Source organism: Balearica regulorum, chromosome 6 (genome assembly GCF_011004875.1).
Source record: "Balearica regulorum gibbericeps isolate bBalReg1 chromosome 6, bBalReg1.pri, whole genome shotgun sequence".
Classification (NCBI taxonomy): Eukaryota; Metazoa; Chordata; class Aves; order Gruiformes; family Gruidae; genus Balearica; species Balearica regulorum.
In genome coordinates this window covers 17,515,348-17,536,600 of record NC_046189.1, presented here as the reverse complement: position 1 = coordinate 17,536,600, position 21,253 = coordinate 17,515,348, and the positions used below count along the sequence as shown (strand labels likewise).

Genomic DNA, 21,253 nt, shown 5'->3' with positions numbered 1-21,253 from the left:
CTTATTTTCAAGTACCCTATCCATTTTCTAGATAAACCTTTTTTTTGGTCTGTGATAGCAGAATTCTCATACACGTTTCTAAGTATTTCAAGCATAGTCTGATAGCAAAATTGGACCCCAGATGAGCTCAGTTAAATTTTTCTAATGGATTATCCAGACTTCATATGAAAGAGAAATGAAGATGCATGACATGAAACATTGAAATTTATAGAGGTAGTAGAAAAGAGTAGACATACAGCCATCACACGTTTTCTACACTATGTACTAATACATAATAAAAATCTCAAAAAAATGACACTGGAACATACTAAAACAAGACTTTGGTACATTAACAGAATGCAAATATACTACTTTTTCTCACACAAATCCTAAAATTAAAGTATACCTCGAACTGGTGGAGGAGTTTCCTCTTCATATTGGGGAACTTCTGGCTCTTCCTCCTCATATTCAGGAACTTCCTCTTCATAATAAACAGCTTTTTCTTCATAACGGGTGACTTCCTCCTCTTCATATTGAGGAACTTCTTCATACTGAGGAACTTCCTCCTCATAGTGACTAACTTCTTCATAATGGTGGACTTCCTCCTTGTAATGGATTACTTCCTTCTCATATCTGGTGGCTTCTTCCTCTTCATATTTTGGAATCTCTTCTTCCTCTTCATACTGAGGAACTTCAACATACACTTTTTCTTTTTGGACAACTGTCTTGCGTACTTCAGGCACTTAAAAAGACATCAATTAAAATAATCTTAAAATTTAGCACATAGATCTTACTAATAATAAGGATCACGAGGCATTGTCAAATAAGATTTAAATCAAAGGAAGAACATTCCATAGAAAACAAATCAGTATTCACTGTACATGGAACATACAAGACACAAAAACCACTTATATTTCAATACTCTATCCAGTATACCTTTGGCTGGTGGTCTTGCCATTTTTTTAGGAGGATAAATTGGTACTCTTTCTTCAATGATAGCCCTCTCTGGTACATCAGGCACTTAAAAGATACAGTACATTTACATTTAAGAATTTTTAAAAGTGTTGTTTAAAAGCAAAAACATTCTTAGCAAGAAACACAAAAAGATATCTTACACATACATCGCTGATAGGTAAAAGACGTGTGCTTATTGACACTGGACATGTAATTATGGAAGCCATTAGGCTGCTATTCAATTAAGTAACATTTCAAGATCCTAATATAAGCAACTAATATGATTCCTACTTCATCCACTGCTGCCAGCAGTGAAGTTAAGCTTGCTAATGGGCAGAACTCAAAATCAAAATTCAACCAATTACAAAATCGCTAAATCCCACTGTCCTCTGTGGCAGCCCGTCTCCACAGCAGTGACACTTTGCACTACCTCAGTAATAGATCAAGAGTCCTCAATCACTGGTCACAAAAGATTTGCATAGGAAACTCTAGATGAAGATGAGGGAGCACACAGAGAAAACATTTGTGAATGACTGACAATGGATAAGAGCTGTGGTCTAATTAAAGGCAAAAGAATTAATTGCTCAGTGAGGAAGGTGTTTTTCCTCTTCTGTTGATTGCTTTACAAAGTAGCTTGTTTGTTCAGGCATGGCAAGGAGCCATTCCCTATAAAAGCAGGAAAATTTCCAAAAGATTAAGGTGTAAATATGTTCAGTTTTTAAGATTTATTCAGGAAAGAATGCATGCTATGTATAAGCAGCATTTTCCCTTTTTCAGAACAGCAGTGCAGGGGTCTTGACTTCTGAGGCAGGTGTCTTGGGAAATTTTTGACCAATATAACTGGAAACTGCACAGAAAATGACCCTTTTTAACATCTGGGAGCATTTTAATGTCTGGGAGACTACTAGACTTGCCAAGTTAGGGAATAACTGGCATTTTCTTAACAGATTGGAGATCTTTCTTTGATCTTCTTAAGAGATGGAATCCATTCTGTCAATGACATATTTCAGAATTTCTACATGCTTTTCATGACAAGCCACAGTGAGCGTAGATGAGTGGCTGGCACAAGTCTTGATGCTTGCTAAGTGGATGTTATTTGGGGGGTGAATATGAAGACTTACTAGCTCTTTAAATATATTCTGGCAGAGCCCTGCTTGATATTTACTTGTAAGTGCCAGATACATCTGCATTTGAAATTTTAAATTAAAACTGATTGGAATTGGTAACTTTGGTTGATTTGATAAAAAAACCCTGCATTGAACATGAGTGGCCTTGCCAGGAAGCTCAAGTTCCTTTGGATTCTTTCGTCCTAGCTACAACACATCTATTTGGTATTCCATGGGAGAACTGTTGTATTCAATGTCCTTCTGCTTTGATCCTTTTTTTCCCAGACCAGCCGGCACATTACCCTTGCCTTACAGAAAGCCAGTCAAAGAGCCTCTTCCATCCTCCTTTTAGTACTCATGATCTGCCTGTTCCACCCATCATTCTCCAACAGATTATTTAACTTCACACTGATGTGATCATATTAATCTTTCATGATATGAATATGATAATGCTGTTTATCAACAGCAGCAGATCTGAAAGTAGTAAGCATGAGGCATCTCGTGGCTCATTTTTTACAAATCAATAGATTGCCTCCAAAAGTGAGAAAGCAATGAATTTTCTTTAAGAGCTGTGGACTTTGTTCAAAGCCCTTGATCTGGCAGGTCCAATATATGGGATTGTGCTAAATGCCTCAGCCAGGCAGGCAACAGCAGAGGTAAAGGTTTTTTCTTTGGCCTTCTCATTTAAGTGAGGAATTGCTGTCACAGAACAGGAAAGGACAGGCTTTCTTTTCAGAAGAGGAAAGCATGTTAATATAAATGAAGGAGAAGACTGCCCTGTTTCCCCTCAAAGGGCAGAAAGGTGGCAAGATTTGCAAAGGAGGACCTAGTGAAATGGTTGGACTTCCATTATGACAACCGCAGTAAGCCAGGAGGAAAGATTTAAGCATTTTGTGAGGATGGAATACTGTCCTGTGGTATTCTACAAGCTTCACTTTCTGGATAAACGGGTGATCTGCACAGGACATAAAATTGTGTTCTATTGTCTTTTTTTTTTTTTTTTTTTAGGTGGATGAAAAGATGTCAGTTTGGATATAGAATCTTTTTAGTCCGTTCATACCTGTGTATGAAATCTCCTTTTCTGTGTGAAGAGAAATGGATACTTCCTCTGACATAGCCCAGTGTTCTTCTGTTGGTACTTCAAAGAGAGAGTCTAATTTTAATATTTTTCTGTGGTGCAATATCATGTAAAATAATAAATATCCCATTTGGTGTCTCTTAGAAAACTAGTTATTATTTCCTGACACCTCCCACATCCAGAGTAATTGGAAAAAATATGTCCCTAGTGTTTCTCAAAGACTCTGTTAAGGTTGCCTTGGGACTACAGTGGAACATAGTTGTGGACTTGGTAGTGTTAGGTTAACGGTTGGACTTGATGATCTTAAGATTCTTTTCCAACCTTAATGATTCTATGATTCTAACATTAAAATTTCAAGAAAGGTGCCAGACCAGTAGGCTTGAAGCTCTGGTCGTACTGGATGAGGACAGTCTGTTCATAGATTAATCCATGGGAAGGAGTACCTTCTCGTGGTGGAGACACTTCTCTTTTTGGAACAGCAGTGGATACTCTTTCTTCTCTGGCAATTTCCTTTGGTGCTTCTGGCACTTTAAAGGTAGAAATTGTAAGAATACTAAATTCTAAAAGAAATCACACACTTTCTGAAGTCCATGTGAAAGAGTTATGGACAAACAATTATGGGGAAATAGTATACATTTACATAGCAAAGGTGCTTGTAATAAACACAGCAATCACACCAGACATACAAACTTGAAGATGCTTAAACTAACAGAGAAAATGACCAGCTGAAGCTTTAATGCATAGTAGCTAGATATGCATGATGTATTTTGAAGACTACTACTTTGAGTGGTTCCAGGAATAAATTCCCCAGATAAATTAGACGCTTTGAAACACTGCAATTTCAGTAACAGCAGAAATTCAGTTAACTATTAAAATAATCTCTACTACAATAATACATATAATATTAGGATAATATATAGACCAAAACACATCAAAAAGCAAACAGCATATTCACACATCATGAAGTAAGATGGAATGATTGAGGTGAAAGTAAGATTTGAATAATTTGCCTCTAGGCTCTTCAGAAATTTAATTAAACAACAGAACACCACACATACATGATACATAACAAAATCACTTTTCAAACACAAGAAAATCACAGAAACAGAAGACATATTTGTAAGTTTGAAACCCTTCACTGAATATTGACAATGTTATAAAACATCAATAGTTTTTTCCTAAATGCGTTCATATTTATTTAACTTCTTCACTGACTAAATGTCTTTACTCAGCTTTCCAAAGCTCTTAAGCGGCCATGGTGATCAATGAAATTAAATAGTGGCTAGAAAATGCAGAGAATGCAGGTATGTGACTGTTCTCTGTCACCTTCTGCATTCTTTTGCAGGGGAGAAGACAAAGCTCCTTTTCATTTATAATCAAGTCAGGAGAGACTAGGATTTGATTAACCAGGTAGATGGTGAGTATGATGCACACAGATATCTGATATTTAGAAGCCTTCTCTACTTTCAAAAGAACTTGTATACCTTTAGCTGGTGGAGCTGCCACTTTCCGTGAAACTGGAACAGGTACTTTCTCTTCTGGTACAGGCTTCTTGGGCACTACTGGCATTTATTTTTTTTTTTTTTTAAAAAAAAAAGTTTATTTTAAAAGATTTTGAAGTAATCAAGGTTTATGAACAAAATCAGATGACAAAACACAAATGCAGAGACTTGACATTTCTTCAAGTCAAATAAAAAAGACAGCAAACAATGAACATTACAGCTTGTGTTAGACAATTAGACATTATAAGTATAAATCTGTTTTCTGAAACAAGACTTCTCTTGTGTAGCTCTCAAAAATTATATACCTCTTTTTGGTGGAGCCTCCTCTTTTTTAGCAACTGCAACTTTTTCTTCTGTGATAGTTTTCCTGTGCACTTCAGTCACTTAAAAATGATAAGAGTAAGAATATTTAATTGCAATATTTGAAATGCAGACATGCATAAGTTTTTTCTACTTAATCTGATTTTTTTAAAAAAGAAAAAGCTAAGTAAACTACAACAGCAACAAAAGTGAGACACTGCAGAAGAGTGTACTTTACAGCCATAGCACAAAAATGGGTAAATAGTCAAAAGAAAGGGGACATCCAGACAAAGGTTACATATACTAACAAACAAAAGTTTATTTAAGTAAAATGGCTAAACACAAATACTACAAGGCCAAACAAAAAAATTTCCATAGTAATTCTATTCTCAGTTTGTTACCTTTGGTTGATGGAGCTTCTTCAACTTCTGTCTCAAAAGTGGGCACCCATTCTTCTGCAGGTTCTTAAAAAAGATTGTGCAACTTTAGAAAATTTGATTGATTTCACCAACAGGCACAAGATAAAAGACAAAATAACACATAAATTTCATCAAGACAACACAGGCCACATTGTAGACAAACAGACACAAGTACATGTTCAAGAAGAAATTTGATATAGGAAATATATTTTTTTATCAATATGCATATATGTTAAAGACGGAATGCAGGAAAAAAAGCATTTTTTGCAACAGGAACAAACCACTGGTATACCTCTTGTTGGTGGGGCCTCCATTTTTTTAGGCACAGGGACAGGTACTTTCTCTTTAGGAACTGCTTTCTTATGAACTTCAGGAACTTTAGAAAAATGAATAAAACAAGAAGGAAGATGAGAAAGAATATTAAGGTGTAATATTTGTAATTGTCTACTACATCACAATGTGTTTTACTGAGTTAACATGAGCAACACTTTTCATAGTACAAGATGGAATATGACACAAACATTCATCACTGGAAGCAGACACTACCCACGTCAACATGTACAAACAAGACAGTAAGACAAACTTAATGCCCTTGAAGACACATCACCCAGATGAGGAACTGGTTTATACCTTTAACTCCTGGAGCTTCCTTAGGGGCAGCTGGAACTTTTGGTTCAGGGACAACTCTCCTATGCTTCTCAGGCACTTTAAAAGATTACAATACATGATTTTACAAAGAGGAGTAGTATCACTGTAATATGCACACATTACCTTAATAAAAAAAACTACAAATGGAGATAAACATATAGTGACAACATAATGCACATCATGAAACAACCAATATTTTGTAATGAAAAGAACAGATACCTTTAGTGGGTGGGGCTTCCTCTCTTTTAGGAACAGTTACCCTCTCCTCTATGTAGTAAGACTCTTCTTCAGTCACTTAAAAGAGAGTAAAATAAAAAAATACTAGAGTTTAAGTATTTGACATCTATTACTATATTTATGGTCCTAGTAAGCAACAAAATATTTGTAAGACAAGAATAAACAGTGTGCTTTACTAACAGACACCTCTGGTATTACAAAAATCTACATTCAAACCACCCTACTCCCTCTGAAGCCAACAGAAAAACTCCAGGCAACTTAAATGTAACTGATATTGAGCTCTCATCTTGTATTTCCATAGAATTTGAAAAAGCTCAGCATTTGACGTACTAGATCAGCATTTTCCACTCCTCCGTCCACTAGTTCACTAATTCTGGAATTTGTTCACTTTGAGAAAGCCTCTCTCTCAAATACTGAGAAAATTCCTTGACTAAAGCCATCCCTTTAAAATATTTTCTAGGTGTCACTTGTAATTGAGTCAATCAGTGTATGCTATGATGCTTCATGGCATTATGTTACCACCAATAAACTTACAGGTGGAAACAATTTAGTCATTTTAGGATGAAATGGTCTGAGGAGCCAGAGTGCACCATGATATTCTGAAGGAGCTTTACTTCATACAGGCAACCTGGTGGAAGAGGAACTTCCAACAGAGAATTTTTGTAAAAAACAAAAGGAATGATAATTCTCAACATCCAAGAGATACCTCATTATTTTTACCATACCAAAACCGAATTAACTACTGCACTTTTCAAAACCAAGTAATAGAAATTGTAGACACTTTTAGCATTAAAGTTTATAAGATATGAAATACATTTATATAGTAGAAAATTCATAAAGAAAAGAGTAGATAGGAATCCACACTATTTTTGGTACAAAACAAAAATTACTTTTTGCTTCTTCCTACTATTCCTGAATTGTGGTTGTACCTTCAGAAATCTCTTCTCTGTGAATGGAAGTATACACTTCCTCTGCCTCTTCTTCAGCCCATTCTTCAACTGTTGGTTCTTTAAAGAAAATTACTAGGTTTAGTATTTTTGGGGGGGGGGGGGGGGGGGGGGGGGAAGAAGATGAAGATCAATTCTTACAAGTTCTATATGACAATGACATATGCATACAATACCGAAAGTGCTGTGCACACACATATGTATAATTTGCTCTAAATGATGTGTTTTTTCCATGCTCCATGTACCCAATTGTGTACTGTTGTATCTCTCAAATATCCTTTATTGGTCAACTGTCAGTCCCTCAGAATGCTTCAGCTCCCCAAACCTTCCCATCACAACAGCTGAGGGGAGGGGGGGAAACAACAGTCAAAGAGTTAGAGGTTTCTCCTTGATCCAGCTACATGAAAGTAAGAAGGACAGGAACAAGATGAGAAGGGTTGGTTGAGAATTAAAAGGACAGTCTGGCATATCCACATGTGACTGTATCAGGGAAAACATCAACTTGTTCTGGGGTAAAAGGTTAATATGCAGGAGACAAACAGAAATTAACACTGCACGTATCCATATGAATATGTATTTGCATGTTCATATTTTTGATAGATAACTTCCATATCTGCTTTTAAAAACTCATTTATGCTTTTTTAATAGAATAATGTAAATTGTCTTGACTGGCTAGTTATTAATGGAATATAAAAATGGTCAAAATGCTGATTTCAGCTGCCTTGAAGCAGATATTTTGTGGAATTATGCTAACTTAAAACTACTGATCTCAACCTTCCCTGAGTATGAGAATGTGAAATAAAAGAGTTGGTGAGATGCTAACACTGCAGACAGAAATAGTATTGTTATCTGCAGGGCTACAGAGAGCTTTGTAGGGAGTATCACAAATGGATGGTTACAGTCCTAATTAATGGAGTCTAATCTCAATACTATACACCTATACTTCTTACTATGATTTCACGAGAGCCTGATCCAAAGACCATTGTTTTCAGTGGTATGATTTTCCATTCATGTTAATGGGGTGGGATCCTGGCATTCAAGACTGAAATGGTAAATGGCACTCAGGAGGCTCTGAACTGCCTGCAAGTCTGTAAAATGTTCAACACAAAACTTATACAAGATAACCAACACAAAATTTTTGTGTATTTTGACCTTGGTCTTAGAACAACAGACTTGTAGACAAAGCACAAGTTTCTTGCTATTGTCTGTTTATAGTGTACCTTCAGGTGGTGGGATTTCCTCTGGAATGGCAACAGATACTCTTTCTTCTGTAATAAGTACTCTTTCTTCAAAAGTGGCTTTCTTCTGCACTTCAGGCACTTTGAAAGATAGTAACATTAAATGTATGCTTTTCTACTTCCATTGTGACAGCTTTGTCACAAAATGCTAAATATAAGTTTCCATAGAATTGCTTAAGGGTACTGAGCACATAACACATAACAAAGATTCAATATTTAGAAATAATATTTTTATAAGTATTGCACAACACATACAACATACTTTAATGATTCATTGTCACTAAATTAGAACAGCAGAATTCACAAGGGAAGCACAAATCAATGACTCAATATAAAACACATAAACAGAAGCTGAGAAATAGCTGTTCTTTCATTTTACTGGAAAGCATACCTTTAGCTGGAGGAGCCTCAACTTTTTTAGGAACAGCAGGAGATACTTTTTCTTTAGGGACAGGTTTCTTAGGAACTGCAGGCACTTAAAAAAACATATTTAGTTTTAGGACCTATAAAGTACAAAACTGGCAAAAGCATCATGCAACAGAAATGTATCATTCAAAAAGATTACACATGGACCTACTTTGCTTACAAAACACAAGAGCTGAGCAAGCTGAGACAAATGTAATGTTCTAAAGACTATAATAAATGATATTACATTGAACAATATTGTACCTTTTGCAGGTGGAGCTTCTTCTACTTTAGGAACATGTGGTTTTCTTTCTTCTGGAACTGGTTTCTTAGGTACTTCTGGCACTTCAGAGATATGAATTACAGTAATATTAAGTAACTAAAATTACAGGTGGTTTAAGATTGCATTCATAGCAGTTATCCACAAAACTGACACAAAAGATGCATAGCTAACATAACTGAAGTACAACTAAAACCAGACTCACTTAACAATCAAACCAAAATTGGACATAAACCAGATGCTTAAGATAACAAGAATAGAATGTTATTTAAGTCTACCTTTAGGTGGTGGAGCTTCCTCTCTTTTTGGAACAGCAATTTTTTTCTCTGGGGGAGCTCTCTTAGGCACCTCTGGCACTTAAAAAAGGCAAAATATAAGATAACTGAATTCTGTATTTCAAAGATTTACTGGAATATTACAGCATTTCATTAATGCATTTATAAGACTATCAAGATATACCACATAACACATTAATACACTTAACATAGAAAGGTATGAGACGAGAGCAACATATATTGAAAAAAAAATTAAAAATCAAACCAGTCTTTGGAAGCCTATCAAGTGCTTTAAGACCGATTTCTTAATTGAAGAAAGAGCCACTCAAGTAGGTTACCCGGCCTACAAAAACTGTTATATATGCACAGAGAATTATACATAAAAAACTGATTTCTAACACAAACATATTTATGTACAGGCTAACAAACAAACAAAAAAAGATATTCAACAGATACATGTACACTCCATCACTAAGTATACCTTTGGCATGTGGAGGTTGTTCTTTGGGAACAGGAACATGTGCTTTTTCTTCAGGCACAGGTTTTTTAGGCACTTCAGGAACTTTAAAAGTATTAAAATTTGTTTGAGTAATCTTTCTAAGGGTTTTGAGTTTGTCTTAGATGAGAACAGACATACAACATAACACACAAAGACTATATCATATGCTTATATTGAGAAGTGAATAGTAGTTAGGAAAAGAGCACAATAGTACAGGACTGGTTAAAGCCCACATTCAAAAGATGCTGTACCTTTTGCTGGGGGAGCCACCTCTTTTTTAGCAACAGCAACTTTCTTTTCTGGAACAGGTTTCTTAGGGACTTCAGGCACTTTGGAAAACATTATAAGAGAGCTTTAGTTTTTGGACCACTTATCCAGATTTCAGTAATCCAAGATTGCTTTATAGAACATAGTGTCTGCACAAAGAGCTGAGCACTGCAACACAATACAATGCACAACCTTTTGGACATACATTGGACTATATGAGAAAGACATTATGATACAGTATAAAATTCCAATGCTAACATTTCTGCACTATCACCTTCCATAGCACTCTATCGAAGTAAAAACACCCTACTGCTGTCTGCAAAAGCCACACAATGTAAATACAAACAAGAAGATTGTTAGAAAAGAGAAGGGCCAAAGTAGAGACAAACGCAAGCTGTAAGCTATGTTATAGCACAAATGAAAAAGTGAAAGTATGGAGATAATGCAAAACCAAAGCCCCATAGACAGTACATTCATAAATATATTCAAGAAAACGTGAAAGATAATATTACGAAAGACAATTTCTTTGGAGTTTTTGGGGTTTTTTTGTTTTGTTTTGTTTGTTTGTTTGGTGGGGTTTTTTTTGTTTTTTTTTTACTAGATCAGTAGAAATACCTTTAGCTGGTGGAGCTTCTTTTTTAGGGACAGGAACAGGCTTTCTTTCTTCTGGAACATGCCTCTCTGGTATTTCAGGAACTTTAAAGAGATAGGTGGTGAACACTTAGCAGACAGTAAAAATATTTGGTAAATCACAGTAGGCTACTTTCAACATTCTAGATAAGCAAACACAATATGTTAAAAAATATGCTGTTTTATCAAACAGATACAATATGCTCATCTCAAAAAAAAGTGATTCAAAGAATTATTTAAAGCAGTGAGGAAGAAGAATTAGATTTAGAAATGCAGTAGGGCTTGAACTTTTGAGAGTAGAGGCATAGAGAGATGAAAAGATCTCAGTTCTGCTCTGCTATCCTTGGTAAAGAGTGGTACAGGCAGATAATGTGAATGTTCAGAAAAATGGAGTGCGTGATAGTACAAAGGTTTTATTCACCTTCAACATGAGGGATGTCCAGTTCTGTAGAAATTTCTTCTTCTTCTTCTTCCTCCTCCTCCTCCTCTTCAACTTCCTTATGTGCTACAAAATGAATTTTAAAAATATCAAATTTGGAGATAAGAAATATCAATGTCTGCAGTAAATCTGAAAAACTTTTAAGAAGCTATTATCTGTGTCCAGTACACAAAGGTCACTGAAACACATATGCTAATATGTAAAAAAATTTCATCCAGAAAACCAACAGCATGTGCACATCTCACAATGAGCTTTGATTAAATACAGATTCAGTTTAAAAATCTTAAATATTGATCAGCCTCTCATTCTAATCAATCTACCTTCAATTGGGTAAACAGCTTCAAAGAATCTTTCTTCAACTGTTTTCTCATGCTCTGTTGGCTCTTCAAAGAAAAGCATTTAAACAATGTTAAGATAAAATTGTTGAAATGTTGATGTCTTTAATCTAAAGAAATCTGAGGCTACATAACACAATGAACAAAAAGAAGCAATGCATATTGGAAGACAAATATACAATGTGTCTAAATATGTAATTTGCCACACATAAAAATAGATTAAAAGAAATCTAGTAGGATTGAAAGATTGTTTTGATTTGGGTGCAGAGATTTTTGGTTTTGTACATACCTGTGACATATGAATACTCTTCTTCTCTGTGGACAGAAACCGACATCTTTTCTTCTGAAACAGTCCATGTTTCTACTGTCGGTACTTTAAAGATAGGATTTTGCTTTAGTATTTTATATTCTAGAGCCACATTAGTGGTAGTCAGCATGTGAGTTTTTATCAAATCTGTATCTGTATTGCACATTTAAGTCTTAGACATATTTAGACAGCCAGTATTCATATTCTAAAATACAAAACACAAACCAAGCATACACGTATAATATTTAGTATCTGTTAAAGACTAAAGACACAGACACCTTTAACGTGAAAATCTAAAATAAGTGCATGCACAGGCTTTTGGAAATAGTATATCAGAAGAATTCTAAAGGCGGTTCTTCTAAGAAATTTTGGGGCACTGAGCCATTATTACATAAGCATTGGCTAACAGACAGAATAGATGGAGAAAAAGCTAAATCACACTGCAATATCCTATCGGCTGTTTAAACAAGAATCAAAAGGCTAGCCACAAACACACTAAAAACAGACTTTATGAAAGATAGAAGCATGGTACACATACTATTTAAACACTGAGAGTAGTCACAGCATGACTAATAGAACAGATCCAGGTACATACATACAGGCCCACATATTTACAAGAAGCACAAGAACACACAGGGTGCTGGAAAAATGCAAACTGCAATTGAAAGATGCTTATCTGTACCTTCCTTTTTCATAACTTTTTCCTCAATGATCATTGGTGGTAGAACTTTCTTGGTAACTGTTGGCATTAAAATTTTGTTACTCAGTCATATATTTAGCAAAGAGATCAAAACAAGTATATAGCTATCTAGCAATGATGTTAAAAAACCAACAAACAAGAAACATAATCTAACTCAGTAGCTAAGTCAGGCTCCTTGGAACCATGCAAAGCAACAGAAGAAATGTGTTTCCTTCTTTTTATTGCTAACTTCTTAAAGGGCTGGGTAACTCAGGGCATTTAGTACATGGGTCATATCCTGACATGAATTGTAGCCAACAGATTCCTACTGCAGAATGGTAAATTCTATATAAGTAGAGGTGGTTACCAAGAGAATAAGGATGCATCTTTATTTCATAACCAAACAATTAACCAAAATATACTGGTAGACAGGTCAAGATGGAAATCTGAGCAAGATGTGGATTTCACATCTTCAGCTTAGAGTGAAACATAGCATTTCACCCTCACTGCCTTTCTTAAAGCATTGGTAGTTAGCATCTGCATTTAGTAATTTCCCTAAAAAGCTTTTCATCTTCCTTTTATACAATTCAGCAGAAGCTTTTATTAGATGTTTCAAAGACTGAAAAATTGATCAGGCCCATGCTAAATGAAGCATATGCAGATCAGCTAAGTAACAATAGTCACTACTTTCATGTAAAGATGCCATTAAGGTAATTAAACAGTAGTTACCCTCAGCCCGTTTGACTTTTTCTTCTGCAACCCTCTGAGTGGTTACCTCCACTTTTTCATCAACAGGTTTCTTGACAACTGGAAGTGATTCAGACATATTTATTGTTTAAATCATCTTGCAAATTATTTTCCAGACACAAATCAGATAGATAGAACTTTGCTGTTTTCCTGTTTAGGATGTTATAAACTTTGCGCACCCTGTGTGTTGTTCAGTGCATTGTTCACTGATGGTGAACAGTGGTGGTAAAAGCACTTGTGAAACAGGTGATCAGGCCCGAGAGATACGTGGTGATCTAAATGGAGGACACTTCTCAGAAGTGCAGTGTTCACTGCCTCAAAAGCACCACCCATGCCCAAGGCTAACATACAATGAGAAGGAAAGATAACTGAAGCTCAGTTTGATTTTGCCAGCAATTCTTGGTTTGCTTCAACCACCATTGCTACTATTCTCTCTCTGCTTGAAAACATGAGGTGGGAGAAAAGGAAGGGTTGCCATGAGCCTTGCTCATGTCACTGTCCAACATAAAGACAATTCTCTCCTTTTCAAGGAAATGTGAATCACCACCATAGCTCAGTGTGAAGGAGATACATGACAGATCTTAATCTGCATGTTCCTGTTAGTTTTGCAGGAAAGTCATACCTTTACGGACTGTTACTTCTTTCTTTTCCTTCTTTTCAGCTGTAATTGCTGGTGGTTTTCGCTCAGGCACAGGCTTCTTAGGAACTTCAACTGCTTTAAAAATAATAACATCACTTAATGATGAAAACTGCATTGTGTAAGGGCTTGATACACAGAAGTTATTAGTTACGCCATTATAAGTTTATGAAGTTGAAAAACAGACACAGAGTTTTGGAGATCCAATTGTTGCATTAAAATTTTCTGCTTATTTCCAAGTTTGATGGTTTCTCATTAAAGCCGAATTCTGTTCCTAGAGGCACACATGTTACTACTACCCAAGACAGTTAAAGCATGTAAGGAATTGCAAAACACAGCTATAAACATCAAGCAATTAATGTGTGAAATATTTAACCTAAATCAAGTTTATCTAGAATACATGAAAATGATAGAAGAAATATCCAAGACAACTAAAAATTACACACATCCTTGCAAACCACTAACTTGTATTAGGTCTTAGAGATGTCCCAATCTGCTAAATCCATTGCCAACCAAATTATAGTGTATCAATTTCTACCCACCTCTATACCTTGCCATACTAGAATCCTTGTCTTATTATCAAGTGCCAGTTAAAACTTGGCAGCATATTAAGGTTCAAGTTATTGTAACAACAACAACAAAATAAAAAATGCTGACTGACTTAAAATTTTTGGGCCTTAATAATAAATATGACAAAAGAGAAGAAATAGAATGGTATGATAATTAAAATACCTTCTTCATGAATGACTCGTTTTTCTTCATAAGTCACTTCTCTTTGCTCATAAGCTTCTTCCCATTCCTCTTCCCCTTCATCATAACCTTCTTCCTTGACATAATAGTCATGGTCTTCTCCATAATCTTCTTCCCATTCTTCATAAGTTTCTTTGGGCTTTTCATGTATTTCCTTCTTTTCTTCATGAATCTCCTCTCTCCTTGCCACGGATGTTATTTTGATCTCTTTGGGCTTTTCTGGCAGCACCTCAGGAACTTAAAAAAAATAATAAAATAGATTATTCATATCATAGCCTGGAATTTGCAAGGTGTATTGGATGTTCACAGTTAATGAAATGATTTCACCGTCACAGACAGTTTAAAGAAGTAACTATTTTTTTAGCAGTCCTAATCAGCTTGGATTTTAAACATGTAGGTTTTTAATATGAGGAAAAAAAAATCAAACAGATTTGATTGATTCAAGGTAATTCAAAACAAATTGCCTTGTTTCCACAAGGTAATTTTACTATTTTTAAAAAAGTTTTCTTAAAAAAAGGAAAAACATTACCTTTAGGTGGTGGGATTTCTTCAGGACCTTTTTTAACCACCTTTTTGGAAACTTTCTTTACTGGAACCTTTTTTTCTGCTTAAAAACAACATATTTTAAAATTTAAGTAAATAAAACAGTCCCAGTCATAATGAAACATGTACACACTGTCCAAATACTGTAAGTATTCTTACCTGGCTTTTTCTCCTCTGGTGGTGGAACAAGAGGCAGAAGAATAGGAATAGGGGCAGCTTGTAGGAAAAATAAAATATTTAGAATAAAATGTGAGTATGACGTTTCCTTGTAAATGAAGAAAAATCCTACTGCATTTCAAAAGTAGATGAGATGGTTTTATTGCAGCTGCAGAACAAAAGCAGACATGGTGCTCGTTCTGAGAGTTTACCGTAGCTGGAAGAAAATATTTTGAGTGGGAAACCCCAGCCTACCTTTATTTGAACCCTGACCCTTCTTAGCTTTATTTTCTTTACTGCCAACACTCTCCTATCTTTTGTAATTAATCTAAATATCAAATCTTTCCCCTCCTATGCCACTGCAAGCATTTACCAAATTATCCTGGAAAAAAACCCAAGAAAATTGAACTAATAGAAAAACAAGATGGAAATTACAAACTCTTCTTAAGAGAAAAGGCTTCGTTCCTACTAGTACCTGTGTATAGTTTTCACCTTCCACAAAGCAAAACAAACCTACACAAGCCAAGCCTTGCTTATATCATGTTTGTATAGAGATAATTAACTAGATCTTATCACTGTCTAAGATTTTTCTCTGAGGTTCCCATTAACCTGCTGCTTCAGTGCAGATATAAGACAGCACTATGGAATAAGTATAGTTTGTTACCCTACCTTCAGCTGGTTTTTGAGGTGGAACTGCAACCTTGGCATCAGGAACATCTAGGAAATAATAAAATTAGATTGAATATGCTGTCCTCAAGAATAGTAGTGCATGGTGCTTTCGGTTCCAGCATACAAGGACTGTACCTTGCTCCTCAAGAATAAACTAGCTGACCAATAGATAAATAATGGCATTAATCTTTCAGTCTGGTCAGACTTTACACTGTTTCATTTTATTTCTAAATAATTCTTGCATCATTTTGGAGTAGACTCTTAAGAACATTCAGAAATGTTCTTGGTTATTTTTTTCAGTTGTGCAGAGGACATCAAATCTATTCGTTGGTAACTCTTCATTGTTCTATTTCTCAGTCATTCAAACAAAAATAAACATTTGTGGTTTAGAGAATGTAGTTTCCCATATTGTATAAAATAGGACCCAGACACAATAATATCACTGACTTTGGAGTTATCACGGTATTCATTGCCATTTATGAGAATAAATAGTTCCTCATATGTATGCATGCATGAGGAATATTTTTTCTAGGTGTAGGTTTGATTTACTATAACCAGGACAAAAGTTTTTGAAAGCAAAAATAAAGCAGAGCAATGCACTAAATCTATGACAGAGTATAGACATGATCTTGTGCCAGTCTTGTTCTTTACCTGGTGGCTTCAACTCCAGTTTGATTTCTGCAAAAGAATATTAGATTTCATTTAGGACTATTTATTTTTTCAGAATCATGTTTCAAACTTATAAATGTGCAGATGGTTATAATCACAAGCTTGTTTAGCAAATTCACTAACCTTTGGTTACCAGATAGAGCTCTGCAGTGCTTCTTGCTTCTCCTCTTGGTTCAAGACGAGCAATTACAGAATATACACCTGCAGTAGCCAAGAATGTTGATATTTATATGTCTTTATCATTAAAAAACCAGACAACAAAATCAGATCGAAGAATGGCATCAGCACAAACATTGCATGCATTTTTACCTTCATCTTCTGCAGTAACGTTGTGAATAGTCATATAATGACAGCGACCTTCACTTCTGAAGCTGTACTTGGGACTCTCTTTCAGTTCAGTGGGACCTTTATACCATGTCACAACTGCATCATCAAAAGACACCTCACACTCAAAGGTTGCAGACTGGTGTTCACTCACTACAATGTTCTGTATGCTCTTTGTGAACTGAATTGGTTCTGCTGTTTTTAGAAACAAAAAATATATCAATTGTTATGCAGCACCAGGCCATTCAGCTTATCCGATTCCTTCTCATTGTTTTCATAATAACAGTTACATTATAATAAGAGATAATAACAACAGATCTTGAAAAAGTAGAGTAAGACAAAGCGATTCCATCTTCTATGAAGTTTTCTATGTAAGGATGAAGATTAGAAGACATAAGAGTACAACTATAACAAGATTGCTGTGCAGATAAATTATACAAGAGAAGCCATTAAGGAAATTAAAGATAAAGAATAATTAAGAAAAAGAGGAAATCCAAGGAAAATATAAGAGTATGAGAGAAAAAGAAAATAAAAGTAAGCAAAACCTCAGATTGTTTGAGGGACAGGGGACATTAGTAATGATGATTTAGATAAACATACTAATTTACACAAGTTTGCCACATATTTTTCTAAGAGAAAGGACAGCAAAATTTCTTCTTTAGTCGGTTTCCAAGTTTGGGAATATCTCTTTAAGAAATTTCTTTTTTTTTTCATTTGTTCTGTTAATGGAACATCCAAAAAATATTTATCACTACTGTAACAAAGAGATTCTATATCTGTTTACAAACCTTCAATGGCCAGATCTGCCGTTGTTTCTAGATTGTCAAGCTTGCAGGTATACTGTCCCTGGTCTTCTGTTCTAACATCCTTGATGATGAGTTTGTGTACTTTGTCAGAGACTTGTGTTGAATATCTCCCTCCTATCTTAATGGGTCTCCCATTTCTATACCACTGAGACTTGGCATTTGGGATGGAGAACTGACAAGACAGCGTGCATGTGTTTCCTTCCTTGAAAGTAGTGTCATGAAGATGCCGTTCAACTGCAGGTTCTATTAGCATGTTAAAACGTAGATTTTAGCAGTCGTCAGACAGTAGAATAATTAAAGTGTAAATTAATTCTAAGACACACTTCAAAAGTACACTTACCGATCACAGTTAGCCTGGCACTGGCAATGTGTGGTCCACAGACTATTCTGAAATTTCCCTGATCTTCAAGTTGGCAGTTCCTGATTCTCAGTATGTGGCGATCACCTTCAATTCTAATTTCATATTTGTCATTGGAGTCCAGTTTCTGGGTTCCCTTGTACCATGAAAGTTTAATTTCTGGATAGTTAATTTTAATCTCACATTCAAAGATAGCATCCTCATCTGTTAAAACCATCTGATTTTCAATGTCTCTGATCAGAGTAATTGGCTGAAAAATATTAGTTTAAATTAGTTTCAAGTTCTCTGTTATGGGTTTGAATATTTCACAAATCAGTCTAAAAATGTTACCTCTGTCTGTGAGAGTCGTTGCTGAATAAAAGCTACAAGTTCATCAAACTCCTGATCTTCTCTTTGAGCTTTTTCTGTGAGCTCAATTTCCTGTAAAAAGGCAGAATATACTCAAAGACTAAAGGATACTAAATGTCAAGCTGTCATGTTTATCCAACATAGAATTAGTTCCTACATAATTTTTCTGTAATTGTACTGTAACTAGTGTATCTTCCCACATTAAAAATTGCAGCCAAGTTGTGAAGACTGAACATACTTGGCCAGAAAGCCCATTCCTTCTTCTTTGGTTGAGCATGCAAGAAATTGAGAACCGTCAGTAAAAGATCTAAAGATGAATGAGAAATTCCTGCACACACAGTAACATCAGAGCGTGGACACCAAGTCTGTTCAAAGGAACCGTGTTACTCCTAACAAAGCCAATGCTGCAGTCACGCTGTATCTTACCAATCTATGGCTTTCTTCTGCTTGGGTTTGCTTTAGTAACTCAAAGGCTTGCAGGAGGCCACGGAAATCTGTAATTCCATACATGCGAGCATATTTCTCATATTCTTTGGGATCTACGTTTTTGAGAAGTTCCAAGATATCAATAGGTTGCTCTTCCTCTTCTTTCCTTTTTGTTGGAGTGCTATTCAAATCAATGACACAAGTTAAATATAATGTTAAATATACAATGTTTCATTCCTAGAAAGTTGTTCACTGAAAAAATGGGTCAGTTTAGAGCTGCCCTGTGCAGTGGAATCCTCTAGTTTAGTGAAGTTAGGTGCTTCTATTTTTAGTACAGTTATTCATATTTAACAAATATTAAAAAATTGTATCTTGATCCGAGTTATATAATAAAAAACTGTTTCTTCTGTGTTGATGGCAAATTAATCTATGAAAACTTTCTATATACCTTTTTAGTTTTGCCCTGAGATCCCCTTCAACAACTTCTTTCTTTCTTTCTTCAACTTGTAGATTTACACTCCTCTCAATTTCACCATGTTGGTTAAAAGCTACACATTTGTACATGCCAGAATCAGTTTTTATTGCATCCTTTATTTCTAGTTTGGCTTCATCTCCTCTCTGCTGAATTATAATGCGACCTCCCTGGTTGAGTTGCCTCCATTTTCCCTTCAGCCATTTAACATTTGGAATTGGGTCTCCTCCAACTTTTGCAATAAATGTTGCAACAGTCTCTGCAGAAAGATGCAAATGAGGAAGCTAAGTCTTTCCTGCTCTCTGTGACAGTAGAACATAATCTCAAACAGAAGATATAGGCAAATAGAAGACAATGTACTTTGAAAAGAATTCTTACTTTCCATGACTTTGATACTCTGAGGCTCTGACACAAAATAAAGTTTTCCTTCCACTTCTGCTTTCTTAGCTGCTGGTACAGCTGCTGGTTTTTCTAAAAGAACAGAGTCAAACAATTAAAAAAGATGTGTTCATGTAATAGCTTATGTTCATGTGTGATGATGCTTCCAAAGGAATTGTAAAAAAGGAATTAAATGCAGAGATGGAACAAAATATTATGCAAGAAATAAAAATGCAAAATACTTTCATATTGTTTAAATTTACTTGTACTTTGCTTTCCAGATGATACTGAATACTGTGGGAAGTATTGTGCTGCTCATTAACTTCATTCAGGTCATTTATATTCTGCATGGATGCTAATTGATAGATGGACATGCAAATAAGAAGCCTCATATTCTAAAATGGGTCAGTTTTTAGTCTTTTCTTTCTATTTCTGGAAATTTCAACCTCAGAGTTACTTGTATTTTTTATAAGAAGTGAGCTACTAAATTCTTTTTTTTCTTTCTTTCTTTTGTGTATTTCTTAGCCTTGCAGCTACCCATGTAGTGAAAAAGATACTATTTCTACATATTACTGAACTCTTACGTCTTTTATGCAATGGTAAGGCAAGACCTATATGGAAGGGCTCATGCTTAGACAATATTTGCTTACAGCTAAAAGGTCAAAATGTCTTAGAGTTGTAACAGTTCTGAAGCAATTAGCCCCTAAGGCCACAAGCTCAATCAAATTCCTTTTGTATTTTCCTTTAACAAACACCACTGTTCCCATCCTTTCCATAAAATATGCATGTCCAAGTAATTTCACTCATTTAGCTTGTGTTTTTTTTTAAAAATTCAGTGTTTAGATTTAGAAACTAAATTCTTAATCTTAATCTTAATTCTTAATCTTAATTTAAAATAGAAACTAAATTCTTAATAGTAGAATATACTATTGATTTTACATTGGCCTCCCACTGTTTATGTCACTATTTATATATAAATTATTATTAAATACACTGTCTTCCCAGACTGTACAGAACTAAAAGATACTAATTTTTTGCTATTAGATTATTAGCATTTTTGTTCCACAGGAAACAAAGCAGGATGGAATCTTGTTTTAAATCTTCATCACATGCCTTGATTTTCTCCATATTACTGTACCTTTAACTGTCACTTTAGATTTGCAAGTATCAGTGCCAGCTGCATTTGAAGCTTTGCATACGTATTCTCCTGAATCAGATTTGGTAACTGCAACAAGTTCCAGCAGAGCTACTCCATTAGCAAAGCTGAAGTTGCATGTGTCTGAAGCTCTTATTTCTCTCCCTGCCTTCAGCCACTGAATCCGGATTGGCTGTGATCCTCGGACGTGGCAACTGAGCTGTAGGGTATCACCTTCCTCTCCTGCTGCTGGCTGAAGGGGCTGGTCAAAAACTGGAGGCTTTTTAGGTTCTGGAATATGAAAATGCTTG

At 35.3% G+C, this 21,253-nt stretch overlaps 1 protein-coding gene across 1 annotated transcript in view; it reads right to left on the bottom strand.

Annotated features, from left to right (window-relative positions):
- The window catches only part of TTN (titin), a 242,473-nt gene that overhangs the window by 137,694 nt on the left and 83,526 nt on the right, over nucleotides 1-21,253 (bottom strand). Inside the window, 38 exon segments of the mRNA XM_075756546.1 lie at nucleotides 386-721; nucleotides 916-999; nucleotides 3,100-3,177; nucleotides 3,561-3,644; nucleotides 4,602-4,679; nucleotides 4,925-5,002; nucleotides 5,321-5,383; nucleotides 5,631-5,714; nucleotides 5,969-6,043; nucleotides 6,206-6,280; nucleotides 7,153-7,230; nucleotides 8,391-8,489; nucleotides 8,800-8,883; nucleotides 9,078-9,158; nucleotides 9,372-9,449; nucleotides 9,850-9,930; nucleotides 10,119-10,196; nucleotides 10,750-10,830; nucleotides 11,186-11,269; nucleotides 11,524-11,586; nucleotides 11,828-11,911; nucleotides 12,528-12,584; nucleotides 13,254-13,331; nucleotides 13,894-13,986; nucleotides 14,641-14,895; nucleotides 15,188-15,265; nucleotides 15,361-15,417; nucleotides 16,027-16,074; nucleotides 16,678-16,704; nucleotides 16,819-16,896; nucleotides 17,005-17,214; nucleotides 17,808-18,068; nucleotides 18,166-18,433; nucleotides 18,514-18,603; nucleotides 18,958-19,138; nucleotides 19,406-19,688; nucleotides 19,808-19,900; nucleotides 20,946-21,233. Coding sequence (XP_075612661.1) covers nucleotides 386-721; nucleotides 916-999; nucleotides 3,100-3,177; nucleotides 3,561-3,644; nucleotides 4,602-4,679; nucleotides 4,925-5,002; nucleotides 5,321-5,383; nucleotides 5,631-5,714; nucleotides 5,969-6,043; nucleotides 6,206-6,280; nucleotides 7,153-7,230; nucleotides 8,391-8,489; nucleotides 8,800-8,883; nucleotides 9,078-9,158; nucleotides 9,372-9,449; nucleotides 9,850-9,930; nucleotides 10,119-10,196; nucleotides 10,750-10,830; nucleotides 11,186-11,269; nucleotides 11,524-11,586; nucleotides 11,828-11,911; nucleotides 12,528-12,584; nucleotides 13,254-13,331; nucleotides 13,894-13,986; nucleotides 14,641-14,895; nucleotides 15,188-15,265; nucleotides 15,361-15,417; nucleotides 16,027-16,074; nucleotides 16,678-16,704; nucleotides 16,819-16,896; nucleotides 17,005-17,214; nucleotides 17,808-18,068; nucleotides 18,166-18,433; nucleotides 18,514-18,603; nucleotides 18,958-19,138; nucleotides 19,406-19,688; nucleotides 19,808-19,900; nucleotides 20,946-21,233 — 4,371 coding nt within the window.